This window comes from Abrus precatorius, unplaced genomic scaffold (assembly GCF_003935025.1).
Source record: "Abrus precatorius isolate BTA unplaced genomic scaffold, Abrus_2018 Scaffold5, whole genome shotgun sequence".
Taxonomy (NCBI): Eukaryota; Viridiplantae; Streptophyta; class Magnoliopsida; order Fabales; family Fabaceae; genus Abrus; species Abrus precatorius.
In genome coordinates, this window is record NW_020874395.1 from 11,189,676 (window position 1) to 11,205,946 (window position 16,271).

At 27.7% G+C, this 16,271-nt stretch overlaps 1 protein-coding gene across 1 annotated transcript; it reads right to left on the reverse strand.

Moving 5' to 3' along the window:
• Positions 1-9,065: 9,065 nt before the first annotated feature.
• Positions 9,066-15,263, reverse strand: LOC113867990 (flap endonuclease GEN-like 2). Its single transcript, XM_027503527.1, has 14 exons — positions 15,196-15,263; positions 14,951-15,108; positions 13,855-13,916; positions 13,557-13,684; positions 13,036-13,087; positions 12,818-12,890; positions 12,648-12,721; positions 12,085-12,144; positions 11,859-11,952; positions 11,435-11,534; positions 10,977-11,059; positions 10,548-10,648; positions 10,091-10,221; positions 9,066-9,591 (listed from the first exon to the last, which is right to left on the reverse strand). Exons 1-14 carry the CDS (start codon positions 15,261-15,263, stop codon positions 9,066-9,068), a joined length of 1,710 nt encoding a protein of 569 aa, XP_027359328.1.
• Positions 15,264-16,271: the final 1,008 nt, after the last annotated feature.

The following is a 16,271-nucleotide window of genomic DNA, read 5'->3' on the forward strand; positions in this document are numbered from 1 at the left end:
CTTTGAAAGGTGATTATTAACCTATATTAGTCTAAACCTATGTCCTTTTACTTTTCATACGGCAAAACCTTTGGCAATACCTTTTAATATAAAGTCATAATTTTATTTTAAAATTAACAAATGAAACATATTTTTGATATAAAATGATACACATGTACCTTTTAATATAAAGTGAATAAATTTTTTATTAAATTTATTCCATAAATTGTCATTTTAAAAATTATTAAATAATTACTTAAATTATTTGAACATATATGATATTTTTAACTAAATAAAAATATTTAAAATAATAATATAAAATATATGGAATTAAATTTAAAATTAAAATTAGTGCAATAGGGATTATGACAATGGGAGAGAAAATGAAACGTGCGACAGGGACAACTACAGTGTGGTGGTTTGAGACCATTGAGGCAGAAAATAATGAACAGAATGGCAAAAAGCAATGATAATGAAACGGTGGCAGTGACATAGGAATGATGGTGACGACCAAATGCTGTCGGTGACGGTATTAAAAATTATGTTTAAAGACTGAAAATGTCGGAAAAAATATTATATTAAACAATGAAAATTGAAATTTGAGATTATTTTCTTTTTATATTTAGTATTTTAAAATAATATATATTTAAACTATAATATTTTTTAAAAATTATAAAAATATAAGATTCAATGCAGTCAACGAAAAATTAAAAATTTTCAAAACTTATTAAAGGCAATTTAGATTCAATGCAATCAACGAAGAATAAATCTGATTTTCTAAAATTTAATCCAATTTTTATATATTAAAATTAATTTAGATCCAAACTTTTTTTTTACGGATTTAATTTTCTAATTTTTTTAAAAATCTAAATTTTTAAAATCGATTGGCCCTAGTTATGAATTGGACTTTTATAATTTAGTTTTTATTTGCACCCCTACCCCTAACTTTAATAGTGTTATATTAAGTACACTTCTCTTATTCGGATAACAGGAATAATAAAGTGATTTCTTTTAAACTTTTATCTAGGTTTTATTAAAAAATGCAAATGGAGAAAACACAAAACTTATTGCACATTATTTATTGTTTAAATAAATGTTATTTATTTTATTTACAACTGAAATTTTTTTAAAAATATTAATAATGTTTTTAGTTTTATACTTATTTTTTATTGAATTAAATGTAATAAAATTTAAAAATATAAAAATAATTAATGAAATATTTTCTTTTCAAATTTGATTACTTATTATTTTTTTTAAAAAAATTTAAAATAGTTTGAAAAGGTTGTATTTCAGATTAATTCATTTTTTAATTATAAAATATAATCTTTATAATAATATTTTTTATTGATTTATTAATGACTTATAATTTTTAAATCTTTTTTAATTTAATCCTTAAATTACGTTAACATTCATATTTTTTTCACTTTACTTGTGAATTTATTTAATAATATTAATATTATGATCAAAATCTCAAAAATTTATTTATTATAAATACAAACAAAATTACTTAGCTGTAAGAATTTAGTTTAAATATATATTAAAATTTTATTTTAATTCTTGAAATAGTAAATATCAAATATTTTAATTATTGAAAATTTAAAAATATCATGTTGGTTTTTAATTTTTTTTCTTTTTCAAACATTTTAGTACTTAGACACAAATGTCTTCAATACATAACAATAAAATGCTAACATGTGAAACTGGTGTATCCTAGTTATACATATATTTTAATTCTCTTTCTATCATAATATTTGTTTGTGTCTCTAGTTCAAATATTAGTGAATGAATTCATACCATAAAAGCTTTCAAACCCATCTAACCCCCAAGACTCACTAGATTCATCGATACCAAACACAAATCAAGCACAAAACCATCTCTAACTACTCCAAAAGATAAAAACACATCCTTAATACTAAGACTACTTAAAAAATCAACTAAAGTCAATGACGTTAAAACTAAAAGCAAGTGTATACAACTACACTACTCCACCTTTAATTTCAATGGTTCTTTCTAACACACATATTAGACCCTTTCATTTTCACTATCTTGAGTACTACCTAACATTTGATTCCTTTTTCCCTTCCGCTATAATGATCAAGATTGTATTTGTAAGAAAAAATACTAAAGTTATTTATCACTCATCCGTCGTCAATCACTAAAGCCAATGATATCAAAACTAAAAGCAAGAAAATTCATCCAAGTTCAACTAATCTTCTACATCTCAAGACAAGTCATTTCCCTTAAAAATTAGTACTCGTTTACCAAACTCCAACCTTTTCAATCTTTACTTTTTTTTACTTGTTTTAAAAATATTAAAAGTTTCAACTATTTTATAATGATGAAGACAATTATCAATGGACTTTGGACATCAACAATGGCACTAATAATGAAGGACTATAATATTAATATTTCAGTCATTCTAAACCATATTGAAATACACAAAGTCACAATATTCCACATTCAATTTCAATGGTTCTCTCTAACACATCCATTTGAACCTTTTGTTTTTTATCGTCTTGAGCACTATCCAAATTTTAATTCTTTTATTTCCTTCCCCAACAATGATAAAAATATGTCATTAATTAAATAGAAACATCATGTGAATCGACTTTACAAATGAACTTACCATTCTATTTGGTTGATGAATTGTTGTTAGAGCTTAGAAGACCAATGTGTAAATGTAACTACAAGCTATTGTTAGAGACAATGTAGAAAAATGGTTTAAAGTTTTTCATGTGTCAAAAGTGAAATTTTGGAAGACATTATTGGTTTTATAGAAATAAAAGAGATAAGAGAAAAAGAAGAATGAGAAGAGTTAGTAGCTGAAAGACATTAGTACTAAATAGTGGTGACATAATTGGGGTAGAAACAACATTACTTTTTACCGACTCATCTTTTACACATGTCATGTTTTATACTTGTCACTTAACGTGATATGTTAATATTCTGTTATATTGACAGTATCTAGATCTAAGTATTGAAATACTCTATATAGAATAATTACTAATGATAGTTTTAAAATTTTAGAAAGTAAAATGCGACTCTTATTATCTTTTAGATCAAAATAAGAGTTTAGTATTAAATATATTAATAGTAGAAAAAAATTTTAGACAGTGATAATTTGATTAATTGTAGAAACTTTGATCCACTTTTTGCATGATTACCATGTCAACCTTTGACACTAAATGAATTTCTTTTCGTTGTGCTTAATCCTTTTTTATTTTCTTTTTCTTTTCTTATCTTAATTGCCAACATAATTTATGAAAAAGCCATATTATATATCTAAAATACCAAGATTTTATAAATCAAACTAGGTGTTGATTACAAATACAAATAGTTTTATCATTTATGGCACTGTTTACAGTAATTTTACTTTACTTAAGTTGATGTAATATAATTTTTTGAACATTTCCCTCTAGCATGTGTCTTCAATGACAATGTCAATGTCAATTTTGACCTGAATTTATGCAACGATCAACTCATCATCAGAGAAAATGAAAGATAAAACAAATAACAGGTAAGAGTGATGCTAACAACTCTCTCAACTTTAGACATAACAAATATTGAAGGTTTAGTTACCTACATGAAATATTGTTCATAATTCAAGTCAATGCCTGCTTACCAATTAAAACTCACCAAAACTAAGGGTTTTGTATATATATATATATATATATATATATATATAATACCAACATTACTTATTAATTAATACATGCATTTTGCATTTAATTAGGTTACTAGGTTGGAAACTTTCATCGACAGATATGGTTGTGTGTGTGCATACATGGTTGGTAATAACCCAAATACATCTGATATATGCCAGCATGTTTAACAAAATTTAACGTTGTCTTTTAGAGAACTTAAAGCTGCTAAATAGTGACATGCGTATGTTTTAACAATTAACTTAATTAAAATAATAATGATAAATAGTTCTCAAATAATTTGATTAATTGTGAATTTAATTTTTCTAAAGTGAAAAAAATATATAAAGTAAAAAAGTAAGAATTTATCTATATATTTAAATTCAAATATTTCAAAAATATAATTAATATTAAATTAATTATAAATAAATGTTTTTTTTTTTACTCTATACTTATCATTTTAAATGAGCCAAATCCATCCATAAATTTAAATAAATTACATGGTACATGGCAAAATTTATAAACCACCTAACATTTGTTGTAAGTATATATTAAAGATATGAGACTTAATTTATATAATTATAATTACATTAGAACTATTTGAAAGTTGTTAATTATAAGTGGTTATTTGTTAAATGGATCTTTAAGATTGTATAGAAAAAAAAATCATTTTCAATATCTATCGTAAAAGTTTAAATACAATATAGTATCAATTTATTTTATAATCTATCAACAGTGAACGAAAGCGTGTCATGTGATTAATAATTAATTAATAATATATTAAATATTAAATAATAAATATAATCATGATATTTTTATTATAAACCTGAAAAAAAGTGCATACTTAATTTCCAATATAACACAAAAGCTTACTCAATGAACAATTAATATGTTGGGGTTTCTCTAAAATCGGTTCTCTACGAAGAACGTGCTGCAAATGGATTGCTCATTTTGTAGGTGACAGAGATTTACTTATACTTTATTTGAAGAACAAAATCAATCTTGGAATTGAAAATAATAATTACACCTTTTATGTTCTTCTATAAGTAAGTGGCTAACAATTGATATAATTGGTTGTGTGAGAATAATTTTGTATAAGCTTTCAAAAATGAAAAAGAGAAAGAAACGTTGTTACCTTAAGGGGGTCCTTAAAACATCTGAGAAAGATTATTATGATTATTACCCATTTTTTAGTGAGGAATATTTCTAGACTAAATCATGTAGTTTTTTCTTTTTTATATATAGAAGATTTCTACATTAAAATTGTATATCTCTTCTCTAATTTATTTTTCTTTCATGTTCTATCATCTCTATCTGAAGTTTCCATTGTAGGTCTCACTGAGGGAGCCAAAGCTCATGCACTTTGCTGATAATCATTTGAACCATTTTAAATTTCCACGTTGGAATTACTATCTTTTCTGAAGAAGGGGCATTGAGAGTAAACTTCTCTCAACTATGGCATTTATATACGCCATGTGACAATCCAATCATGTAATCAATATATTTTAAGCATAGAATCTCAGCAACATCCCAACAGAATCAAATTCTCGTGAACATTTTCGTATACATTTCATGTTTAATTTATTAGATTACTTAAGAAAACAACTATTTTCAAATTAAACGAAAGGCACTCTAAAGCTTTTGAATAGTTTAAAGATATACCAAAACTCACAAAAGGAAGAACCCTAATATGGTTGTCCTTGTTGAAAAGATCTTGGTATGGGATTCCCTTCCTAAATTAAATAAATTAGTTTCTTTTTCAGATGAATGACATGCACCACGGAACAACTAGCGTTTGAACTAGACCTTTTTGTGGCTTAGGCATGGCTATTAAGTCATGTATTCTTTAATTAACAATTGTTTAATGTGTCTAAAGACACACTGTAAAAATTAATAATAATAAATTTTCATTAAAAAATATAATATTTAATATTATTAATTTACTGAATTCTATAGTATTTTGCAATAATTTAAAAATAAAAATTTATTACTATATATAAATTATTATTTTATATCTTTAAACACTTAAAAAAGTGTTTAATTAAATCAATGTCTTCTCTTTAACACCCACTCAAGTCTCGAGCATAGATGCTCCTATTTAATGTCAACAGTTAACACCTGTACTAATTGTGATTGTGAACATATAGAAATCAGAAGATTGACAAAGATTTCATTTTTAGTTAACTATTAACTATGCATTTTATATGCCAAAATCGTACACTAATTAATTTCAATGAACAAAATAATGATTTTTTAGGAGGATATACTTTGGTTCTTGTATTTAATGTATAATATGATAATGACTCCAGCTAACTAGGAGTTTACGATTGACTCTAGCCTCAAGGCTGGAAAAATATTGTTTCATATCAAAGATAATAATTTATTTCATGTCATAACTCCAAATCAATTATTAAAAAGACAACACACATTTTATATTCGTATTGTCCTTTGTATATAAATTGAGGAGTATGTTATGTATTGTAATAAATTTATAATATGTAACATTGGCTAAAATGATCAGTGTTTTATATTTTAATAAAAAAAAATTACAAATTCTAAAACTGATGTCAAATGAAGAAAAAAAAGTTTTAACTTCTTTCTATTATAGAGAACATTGAAAACAAGTTTACATAAAATCATTCAAGAATGTGATATTAAAAAAAAAAGATATATTATTTCATGTAACAATCAAACATTCAAAAATGTAAAGAAAGAAAAGTGAATTGGGTTATAAATAGACTTATGTTTTATATAAAGATTCCAATTATGCAAATTACCTTCTGTTGAAAAAAGATTTACATAACGAAAATTATATCTTACTTTTCTTGAGAATAAAATCATTTAAGAAGAATATGATTTTTTTTTTTAAAAAGATATTTTTCATGTATCAATCAAACATTGAAAAACGAAAAGAAAGAAAAGTGAGATGGGTGCTAGAGACAAATTTATGTTTTATAAAAAGAAATTCAAGTATGCAAATAACCTTACATACCATTGAAAACAAGTTTACATGAAAAGTTTCTATTATGCTTCTCCTGGGAATAAAGTCATTCAAGAAGGTGATGTTTTTTTTAATAAAAATGTGTATTCTTTATGTATCAATCAAATATACAAAAACTGTGAAGAAATAAGAGTGAAATGCGTTAGAGTCAAACTTGTGTTTTATTAAAAATAATCAAATATGCAAAATATCTCACATACGATTGAAAACAAGTTTACATTAAAAAGTTTCTACCTTGCTTTTCTTGAGAATAAAATCATTTAAGAAGAATGTCATATCTCGTGAAAAGAAATACCTTTTTCATGTATCAAATCAAACATTAAAAAAATTATGAAGAAAGAAGTGAAATGAGTTAAAAACAAAGTTGTGTTGTATGAAAAAATTCAAATGTGCAGATTATCTCAAACACCGTTGAAAATAAGTTTACATGAAAAATAATCTTTCTGGAGAAAAAATAAACATTAAAGAAAGATGTGATGTTTAAAAGAAAGTTATTTTTGAATATATCAATAAAAAAAAATGTGGCGACTAAAGTTGTAAAACAGGCTAGAAACAAACTTATGTTCTGGAAAAAAAAAAATCAAATATGCAAATTACCTCAACTGCCATTGATAAACTAGTTTATATGGAAACAGTTTTTGAAAGAAAAGTGAAATAGATTGGAGAAAACGTGTGCTCTATATATTAAAAAAGTATACAAATCACTGCAGACATTGTTGAAAATAAGTTTTTACATGGAAACAAGTTTTTATCTTACTTTTTTTTAAGAATAAAATATTTAAAGAAGGATATGATGTTTTATGAAAAAGTATAATTTTCACGTGTCAATTAAACATACAAATATGTGAAGAAAAAATAATGAAACAAGCTAAAGACAAATTTATGTGTTTAATAAATAAAATTTTCTAAATTTGCAAATTAGTTTAGACACTGTTAAAAACAAGTATATATATGTGTATATATATTTGTGATACTAAGTATTAAATTTAAATACTTATATAATTTAATAATTTTTATATAATATAAAATTAATCAATCAAATAATTAATTTAAAAATTCTTATAAGTAAATCAATTTTATAAAATTTCATAAAAAATTAAAATAATAAATACTTTATCGTATTATTTTATTGTAATGTATAATACATTTTTAAATATAAATAAATATCAAACTACATACATATATATTAGAAAATATCCTAACTCGTAGTAAAATATATATTGTAAAAGTATAATCAATTTAAAACTAAAAGTTTCTTATTAAAAATTTATTTCCTAAGAACTAATCTAGAAAGACATACATATCTAAGTAAAAAAATTATTAAAATAATATAAGATTATTCAAATTTTTAAAGACAAACCATATCACAATTTTTTTTTCTTATTTACTAAAAATGCATTTTAAAAAACAATTTCCTATTTACTTATCTAAAGTAGTTTTTCTCATATCATTTTGTAAGCATTGAATAGTGAAATATGTTGCTCTTAACACGAGTTAACTAGTTTTGATTTAGTAGTTAGCAAGACTGATTATTACCTTTTCACGATTTAAAAAAAATTTATAACTATTTTTGCTCAAGCAGTAGCAAAATTGGTTGAGGTTTAAAACTAAAGTGTCTCAAGGTTTGTTATTGCCATACAAAAAAGAGAAAGGAAAATAGATAGTACCTTAATAATGAAATTCAGAATGCAAGATATATTACATCATGATATAAACTATTATTTATTTAGATTTTCTATACAAGATTGAAGGCAATCCTTTAGATACTTTAAACATATATTTTCTCACTTCATACATATGCTATGTTTTATGTATTTTTGTAGAGTATAAAGTCATTCTTACGACAGTTTTGAGAGCTAAACATTATTTATTTATTAAGTAAATATATTTTTAATAAAATTACTAATAAAACATATTTTTTATTTATATTAATTTACACTATTTTTATTATAAATAAAATTAATTTTATCAATCTACATGTACCACGAGAACAAAAACTAAATTATTCATTTCGTACTAGAAACACAACCCGTGCCTGTTCAATTCAACTTTTCTTTTTCTTATTCAATCTATGTTTTATTGTGTCACCGTGAGTTAATGAAAAGGAAAATTTTCATTCTCCTTCGACCAAACTATTTAAGGGAATTGAAAATCTTAAATCATTACATATTACTAACAAAATTTAGCTTAAGAACCTTACAAAGTGAAACGAAGTCTTGTATCCAAAATCAAATTTTGCCAATGTTGATCTGCTTTATAAGAGTGATCCAAATCTTTCAATAAAGTACCCATGATTAAACCATTTGGATAACCAAATTTCACTAAGGGATCAAAATCAAATCGTTTGTTTTATATAAAGGAATTATATTATCATTACAGAATTTCAAATTTTTTAATTACACTGATAAAGCCTGCTTTTATCTTACATGTACGATCATTGCAATTCAATGGATTTCATTCCTAATACTAGCTAAGAACAATCTCAGCTCCTTTGCTTTTTGCTTATGTTCAGGGGACATGTCATTTTCTGAATCACTCAAATTAATCACTTCAATATGCTTGTCACTTGGTTGGTGACATTTTGAGAAAGTAAGGGGTTTCTTAGGAGGGGAAGGGCTCAGAAGATCTATGACCTCATTTTTATCTACACTGGAAACAGTCTCGTAGATGTTGCTAATGTTCTCAATCAACCCATTATGTTGTGGGTCATGTGATGGGGGCAACAAGTCTTTGGTATTCAGATTAACTTCAGCCATAGCAGTTGTAATCTCTGAGATCATTCCTGAAGAATCAGAGGCATTAAGTTTGCCTTGGTCTCTCAAATTATTGTCCAGCAACAAATTCTGGAGTAGATCAAGCTCAGCCACAGATGACACAGTTTCCTTTTTCTTTGGTCTTCTTTTCTGAATATTTTGTTTCTTCTGTTGAGCTTTTCTATTCTCAAACCCCAAAATCTTCTCGGGACAGGCACTGTAGATGATTGATAATGAGACAATAATGATAATATTAATGTCATAGCGATAAAATTTAATATTGTGGTCAATTTACTGAAACTTGTTATATAGACTTATAGTAGTTTCAAAATACATCATGGAAATGGAAGATTAACTTCTTACCCATTATTGCTCAAGAATTTTTTAGGGGACTTCAATATTAGAAACATTTAATAAACAGGACCGTTTCATTTTAGCCGTTTTTAGATGATAATTGGCAATACAAAAGCAAAATATAGACTTCCATCCTGGCCTATACTCCTATCAGAAAGGTACTCTAAACAATAAGTTATCTTCCCACCGGCCTTACTGAATGAGTGGTTCAAACAGATACTTGATGCAGCGATAAACCAAACAGTATTATAGCTCAAGTTGCATGCAAAAGGGAAGCAATACATACATTTGATAAAATAAAAAATTTCCTTTTGGTGATTTAGGGAATGAAGCAAGTTCATCAATTATGTAATTAGCATTACCTTTCTAAAAGATCTGCAGGTACTATTGAAGTTTCAAGTCCATCCATTCCTTCCCAAGAAACCTCATAGCATTCTCTCCCTTGAACTCTTCGGCTCTTAATGACTTCTGACACAGGACACTTCACAGGGATCTGTGATCGGACACATTATATGAGAGAGAGAGAGAGAGAGAGAGATGTTCTGGTTAAAAAATAAGAAGCCCATAGATACAATTCATGCTCACAAATTAGACTAATGGTATTATAGAAACTGTGATAGATTATGCCCATTTATAGATAATATACTGACTCTAGTAGAAGCTTGTGACAGTAAATCAATGATCATCGAAAAATTGAACCATTGTTATACATTACCAAATAGAAAATCCATTGCACACTTACATTACTCAATGAGATAGACAACTTTGAACTTAACTACTGAATTGTTTATTAGGTATATAGGAAAGGATTAGCAGTACCTCATGTAAAGGAAGATCCAATCCAACTTGAGATGAAGTTAAACGCAAGTTGGCAAATCGCCGTAAATCTCTTTCAGCTATACTTGGAAGGATATACCCATCTATTTCATGAAACTCCAATTAGCATTACAAAGTATCTTCCAAAATTCCAGCCCAGACACAGCACAGCTCAATTTTTTATATTTCGAACGTTCAAACATTTAAGAATTCTGAGTTAGATAAGGATTAAATGTAAACTCTAAAATTTGTTATGTAAATAATAAACAATTTAGTATTCACTAACTACTAAGTACTCACAGTTGTGCACCCAGGCCATTCCCAAACCAAAAAATAAATTAGAAATTAAGATATTTTACAATAGTAAATGACTCCACCCAAGGTATTAATTCCAGACCTAGAAGAATAAGTATGTCAAAGTAGATGAAGAACCTGTTTTCTCTGAAGGCCACTCAAAGAATTCAGCACATATCTGCTGGAGTTTAGTACGTTGAAATGGATAGTGAGCAAGAGCCCTATAAATGAGTCAAACGTTAAGTAGCTGATAACAATGCCATACTATTTATATTCCAGATCTAATTCATTACACCAAAAATAAAATTCCAATTATGAATCTCAGAAGTTTAACCAAATTTTAACTAAATGCTTGATATCTATAACTGCTTTGCATATGAGCTTCATATCAGTTTTCAGTTTATACCAAATCAGTAATCAGGATTGAGAACAGATACTCACATAGATTAGACCTTTCTTAGTTTGAAAGAGCTTGAGATACAATGATAAATCCCACAAGTCAATTGACTCGAAGTTTTCACATGTTCTGAATAGTGAGTATATTAAATATATTTCAATCACTATTAAGAGTCTATTTTTAGGAATTGTAAACCTACTTGTGCACAATATCTGAATCTGCTGGGTGGCATTTTGGCTTCATATAAGCATTAATCACTTGTAAAATGTTACCATCCCTCAGTAACTCATTCTCACCTCCTCCTGCATAGACAAAAGATAGAATTAGAAACTAAAATACAAGGTTCACAAGACACTGACAAACTTCCATTTGACAAAAGAAATATTAACTGGAAGCCATCATCTGTATGCAAGTTGATGCAGATAATACATTCTAGAAGACATAAAATAAGCATAAAAGGCATATCAATTCCGTCAATTTTAAACTTTAAATTTCTATATAGTAACAATTGAGTTAAAGAAAAATGAGTGCAAAATTTATTGAAAAAATTATTGACAAAAGTAACAATTGTATAATATAAGATAATGAAATTAGAATGCAATATAGATAAAAAAACGGCATACCTTTTCTTTTTTTAACCCACTCAAGTCCTTCAGAAGCAAATTTTTTAAGAACAAATTTGTCCCCGATTGATTTGACTAGCTGACAAGCTGACTCCTATAACCAAGGGAAAAATCATGCAAAAAACATAAGCATACATGTAACATGTAATCTTCAGCTCTGCTAAACAAGAATGGGTGAAAAGCCAAAAAGGTAATAACACTATGAAAGACAGTATTTAGGACTTACTGGACCCAGACCATGAACTCCTTGATAATAATCACTGCCAAGAAGCAGGGAGAGAGCAATCTGAAGATCACAAGTAACTCAGTTACTGATTTTCACCGCAAAAAGAACACAAGAAGCTTGAATTGGCATATATACAGAATTAGAACTTTGACTTACTGGATAAGACATAAATGTCACTAATATAAGTATTAGATCATCAAAACGTGTAAGGAGGGGGGAAAAACACAACCAAATAGTCAGGCATGCATGTAAATTTCTATATTCAACGCAAGACAAGAAAAACTATTTCAATTCAAACAATTGAAGGTCAATTACACTGCCTTTACAAAGTAAATTCAATTTTGACAGGCCTTTCAATTAGGCTTCCCATAATGATGAGAAGCAGAAAGTTAAAAATTAACCTATAATTCATGGACCTAACTTTCTCTTTTGGGCCCTGACTTTGTATTGAACAACACAGAACAATGAAAGATCATTTATTAAAAAAACAGAATAAATAAGAAAAGAAAAGCAAGTAAGAATTGCAATTCATAAGGATGTTGAAAAGTCAATCAGAAATTTACCAATGAGTCCCTTCCAAATCCAAGTTTTCTTTCAATATCTGGCATCTCATAACAAACAACATATCCACCTTCCCCTAACTCATTAATAAACAACTCCTTATATAAGTTGCATGAAAATATTATTTATACAAAAACAATCCACCAATAATAAAATGAGGTGATCTACTCACCAAGGCAGATATCCCTATACACTGTCCTTGCACCAAAAAGAAATATATCTGAATCTGAACTGAAACATCCATCCTACCAGTTATTAACAATGAATGACAATAACAATGATAGGTTAGCCAACAGCTATAGCATAAATATCCAATGAATGTCAGAAATTACAAAGTAGATGAAAAAAAGAGTTCAAAGACAGATAAGTATACACAGTGGCAGTGCTTACACATAATGATTCAAAGTTCAACAAAGCACACTGGGCTTCAGCTTCTTCAATCCTGAATTTTGGAAAAGAGGAAGATAATATTAGTTTAAATTGTGTAGTAATTTCTTTAATATCTAGCTATGCAAATTTTTCAATCAACTATTAGAAATAACAAAAAAAAGCAGATAATATTGATTTATAAACATGAGTTTAGTACCTCTACAACAAGACATCAAAAACATTTTCAACATTTTACATAGGCATTCTGCATACGACTACAATGTTGAGAACAGTGTGTCTCTTATAATGAATAAGTGCTCTCAATCTCATATATACTACTATATAAAAAGAATAGTTATTAGTCCAATTGACAAAAGTACATTTTTTTCTTCCTACACTATTATTACTATTATAAATTTATAAACAAACTTACATTTTTCATTAATTTAAGTAAAATTTATATTAATACCACAATTACCAGTCATAATATGAAAGCATCCTCTAAAACAAAGCAAGGAAGTTTAAGTGCAATTAAATATTACCCATTCAAACAAGAAATGCCAAGGGCCATCCCCAACGCTTTAGCCTCTTTAATCATGCAAGAAAACTCAGACCCCATGTTTCTCCGTAATGAAGTCACTTTCTGTAAGTTAGTTTCGATCTGTGTAACCTTCATTATAATTATTTACTAACCAAGGTTAGTACAAAAAAAGTAAGAAAAAGTAAAAACAATATGCCAAAGTACAGAAGACATATATATATATATATATATATATATAGAGAGAGAGAGAGAGAGAGAATGATAAAGAAAAGAAATGTTAATATAATACAGATACCAACCTCCTTTCCAATGTTTAAGCGACGCCTATAAGTTGATAATTTGATGGCAGGAATTGATCCATCTACCCGACATCAAAGATACTCATTAGGAAGGAATATAATAGAATAACGTAAATGCAGACACGTTCAAAAGGCAAATAAGCAAAATAAATGGTGATAAAAACATCATAATAAAGTCAACAACAAAGAACCTAATTGTCACCCATAAATAAGACCTATGAATAAGATGCCCTATGTCAATGACATACACCAGATTTCAAATTAGTAAGATTACTGGTGCCATCATAGGCCATGCCCTTCAGTCTTCACCCTGTTTCAAGCTAACTTGGATTGATAGGATGGTATAAAATGTATTACCTTGCCTGATACCTGTATTCTTTGATTGTGTCAGTAGCACATTCAGCATATGCAAAACACTTACAGCTAACAAACTTAGTATGTTCGCAACATATCCATGACCACAGCTGTAATTCAAAACCCAATACATTCACACACACTGAACTTAACTTAAAACAACTAGTATCAGCATTCCTAAATTATGTACACAACTTCTATAACCATCAGATCTAATGCCAACATTACATACATGAATACCAACCACTTATACTTACAAGAGCTCATTCATACAACATTTTTCTACAACACTTTTTACAACAATATTACTTTCCTTTCTGTCTCTTTCCACCGCATCACTTATCTTATCGCATACTTCTCTCTTTTTTCTTCCCATCTCTCTCCCTTTTTGTAGAAAAATGTAGTACAAATTTGTCATAGATCTAGCATTTCTCTATACCAAAAGCCTAAGTGGTCAGTTTCAACTCTACCCATTAAAAAATTCAAGTCACTCTCCACAGTCTCCATCCATACTGACAATTAATCTACCCTACACCTACTGTACTTAAAATCTCACTAGTAAACACCAAATAAATGCTAACAAAATTACTGAAATAACCAATTTAGAAGCTCTGTTACACAGTTCCAAAACAACTACCTCATTAAAAAACCAAACACATAATGAATTTAAAATAAAAAAGAAAAACATTTCTGGAAAATAAAGAGAAGAGAACCCAAAAAAAAAAGAATTTGAGAAAGGAACCTGCGACGAAAACCAGTGTACAATTGAGTGCAATGAGTGCTCTAAGTCGGTGAAAGAGTCCTCTGAGGTACACTTTCTCCTTGACACATGCGTGTGACTTGCTAACGTTGTGAAGCTGCACCATCCAGCACGAGAGATCCACGCACACCCTCTTGTTCCTGAGAAACCAACAAAGACCCACTTCAATTCGTCAAAAAGGGAACAGGATTCTACATCAAAGAACAAATTTTGTTCACGAACGTAACTGAAGATGGTGAAGAGGAACCGTTTTCTTGCATGATTCGAGTATATCCCACAAATTCTTCACACCCATCGGAATGCAGATTGAGACGTTGGTATGAGAGACAATGGATTTTTTTTTTCTAAGAGGGAAAACAATTGGAGGGTTTCGTTTTCGTTTCAAATTCGAAACGCGAACCTGATTTCTAGCTTTATTTCGTGCAATATAAAAATGTTTGTCATAAGGGCAGGTTGTGATTACGATAAACAACAAAATTTAGATACAAGCTGACAAGGATGATTGATTGGTCGGCAAAGAATACTTTCATTTATTTATTTATTATACATTTTTATTTTTAAAAAAATTATTCGTTTATTATAGAGTTTCTAAGAGAGAAATAATGGTGTCTCATTTTAAGATAAAAAAATTTATTGAGCTAAAAAAATATTTATATCTATCTTACTTCATTTAACTGTGCACGAAAATATTGTTTTTAATAGAAAAAAATAATATAAGTTTAAATTTGTGACCTATTAGATGATTTATTTATTTAAGAAAAAAGACATCATGTCTATAGTGTTGAAGGGGTGGATTCAAGGGGAAAATGAGTTGCCTCTATTAAGAATATGATAGAGGAACTTGGATCGTGAGATTTTGGTTAAAAGAGTTTCCATGGGGTGGAAGAGATTCATTATTAAGAGTGAATACACTCAAACTTGAGTAAGAGAGTATATATGCTAAATTAAGAATAATGATCAAATTTACTAGTAATTATCATTGTTGAAAAACACAACCCTATCCCGGTAGTATAATACAACAAAATGGTGGATCATATTTGGTATCTTTCAATCTAACTCATATACTGAAATAAAGATACAATAAAAGAAAAGTTATAAAAATCTTAACTTTCTCTCTTTTACACAAAATGTAATTAAAGATATAACTTACGCACTCTAGTGTGTGATGCCAAGGGATGATCAGTTATGAATTTCCTTCATTGATGTATTTCTCTGTAGCCATCTTTGTTGATTCCAGAACTTGGGTTTCCATTAATGGAATAGATGTCTTTGTGGAGTAGGTGATGATGATGAGGGGAGGTTG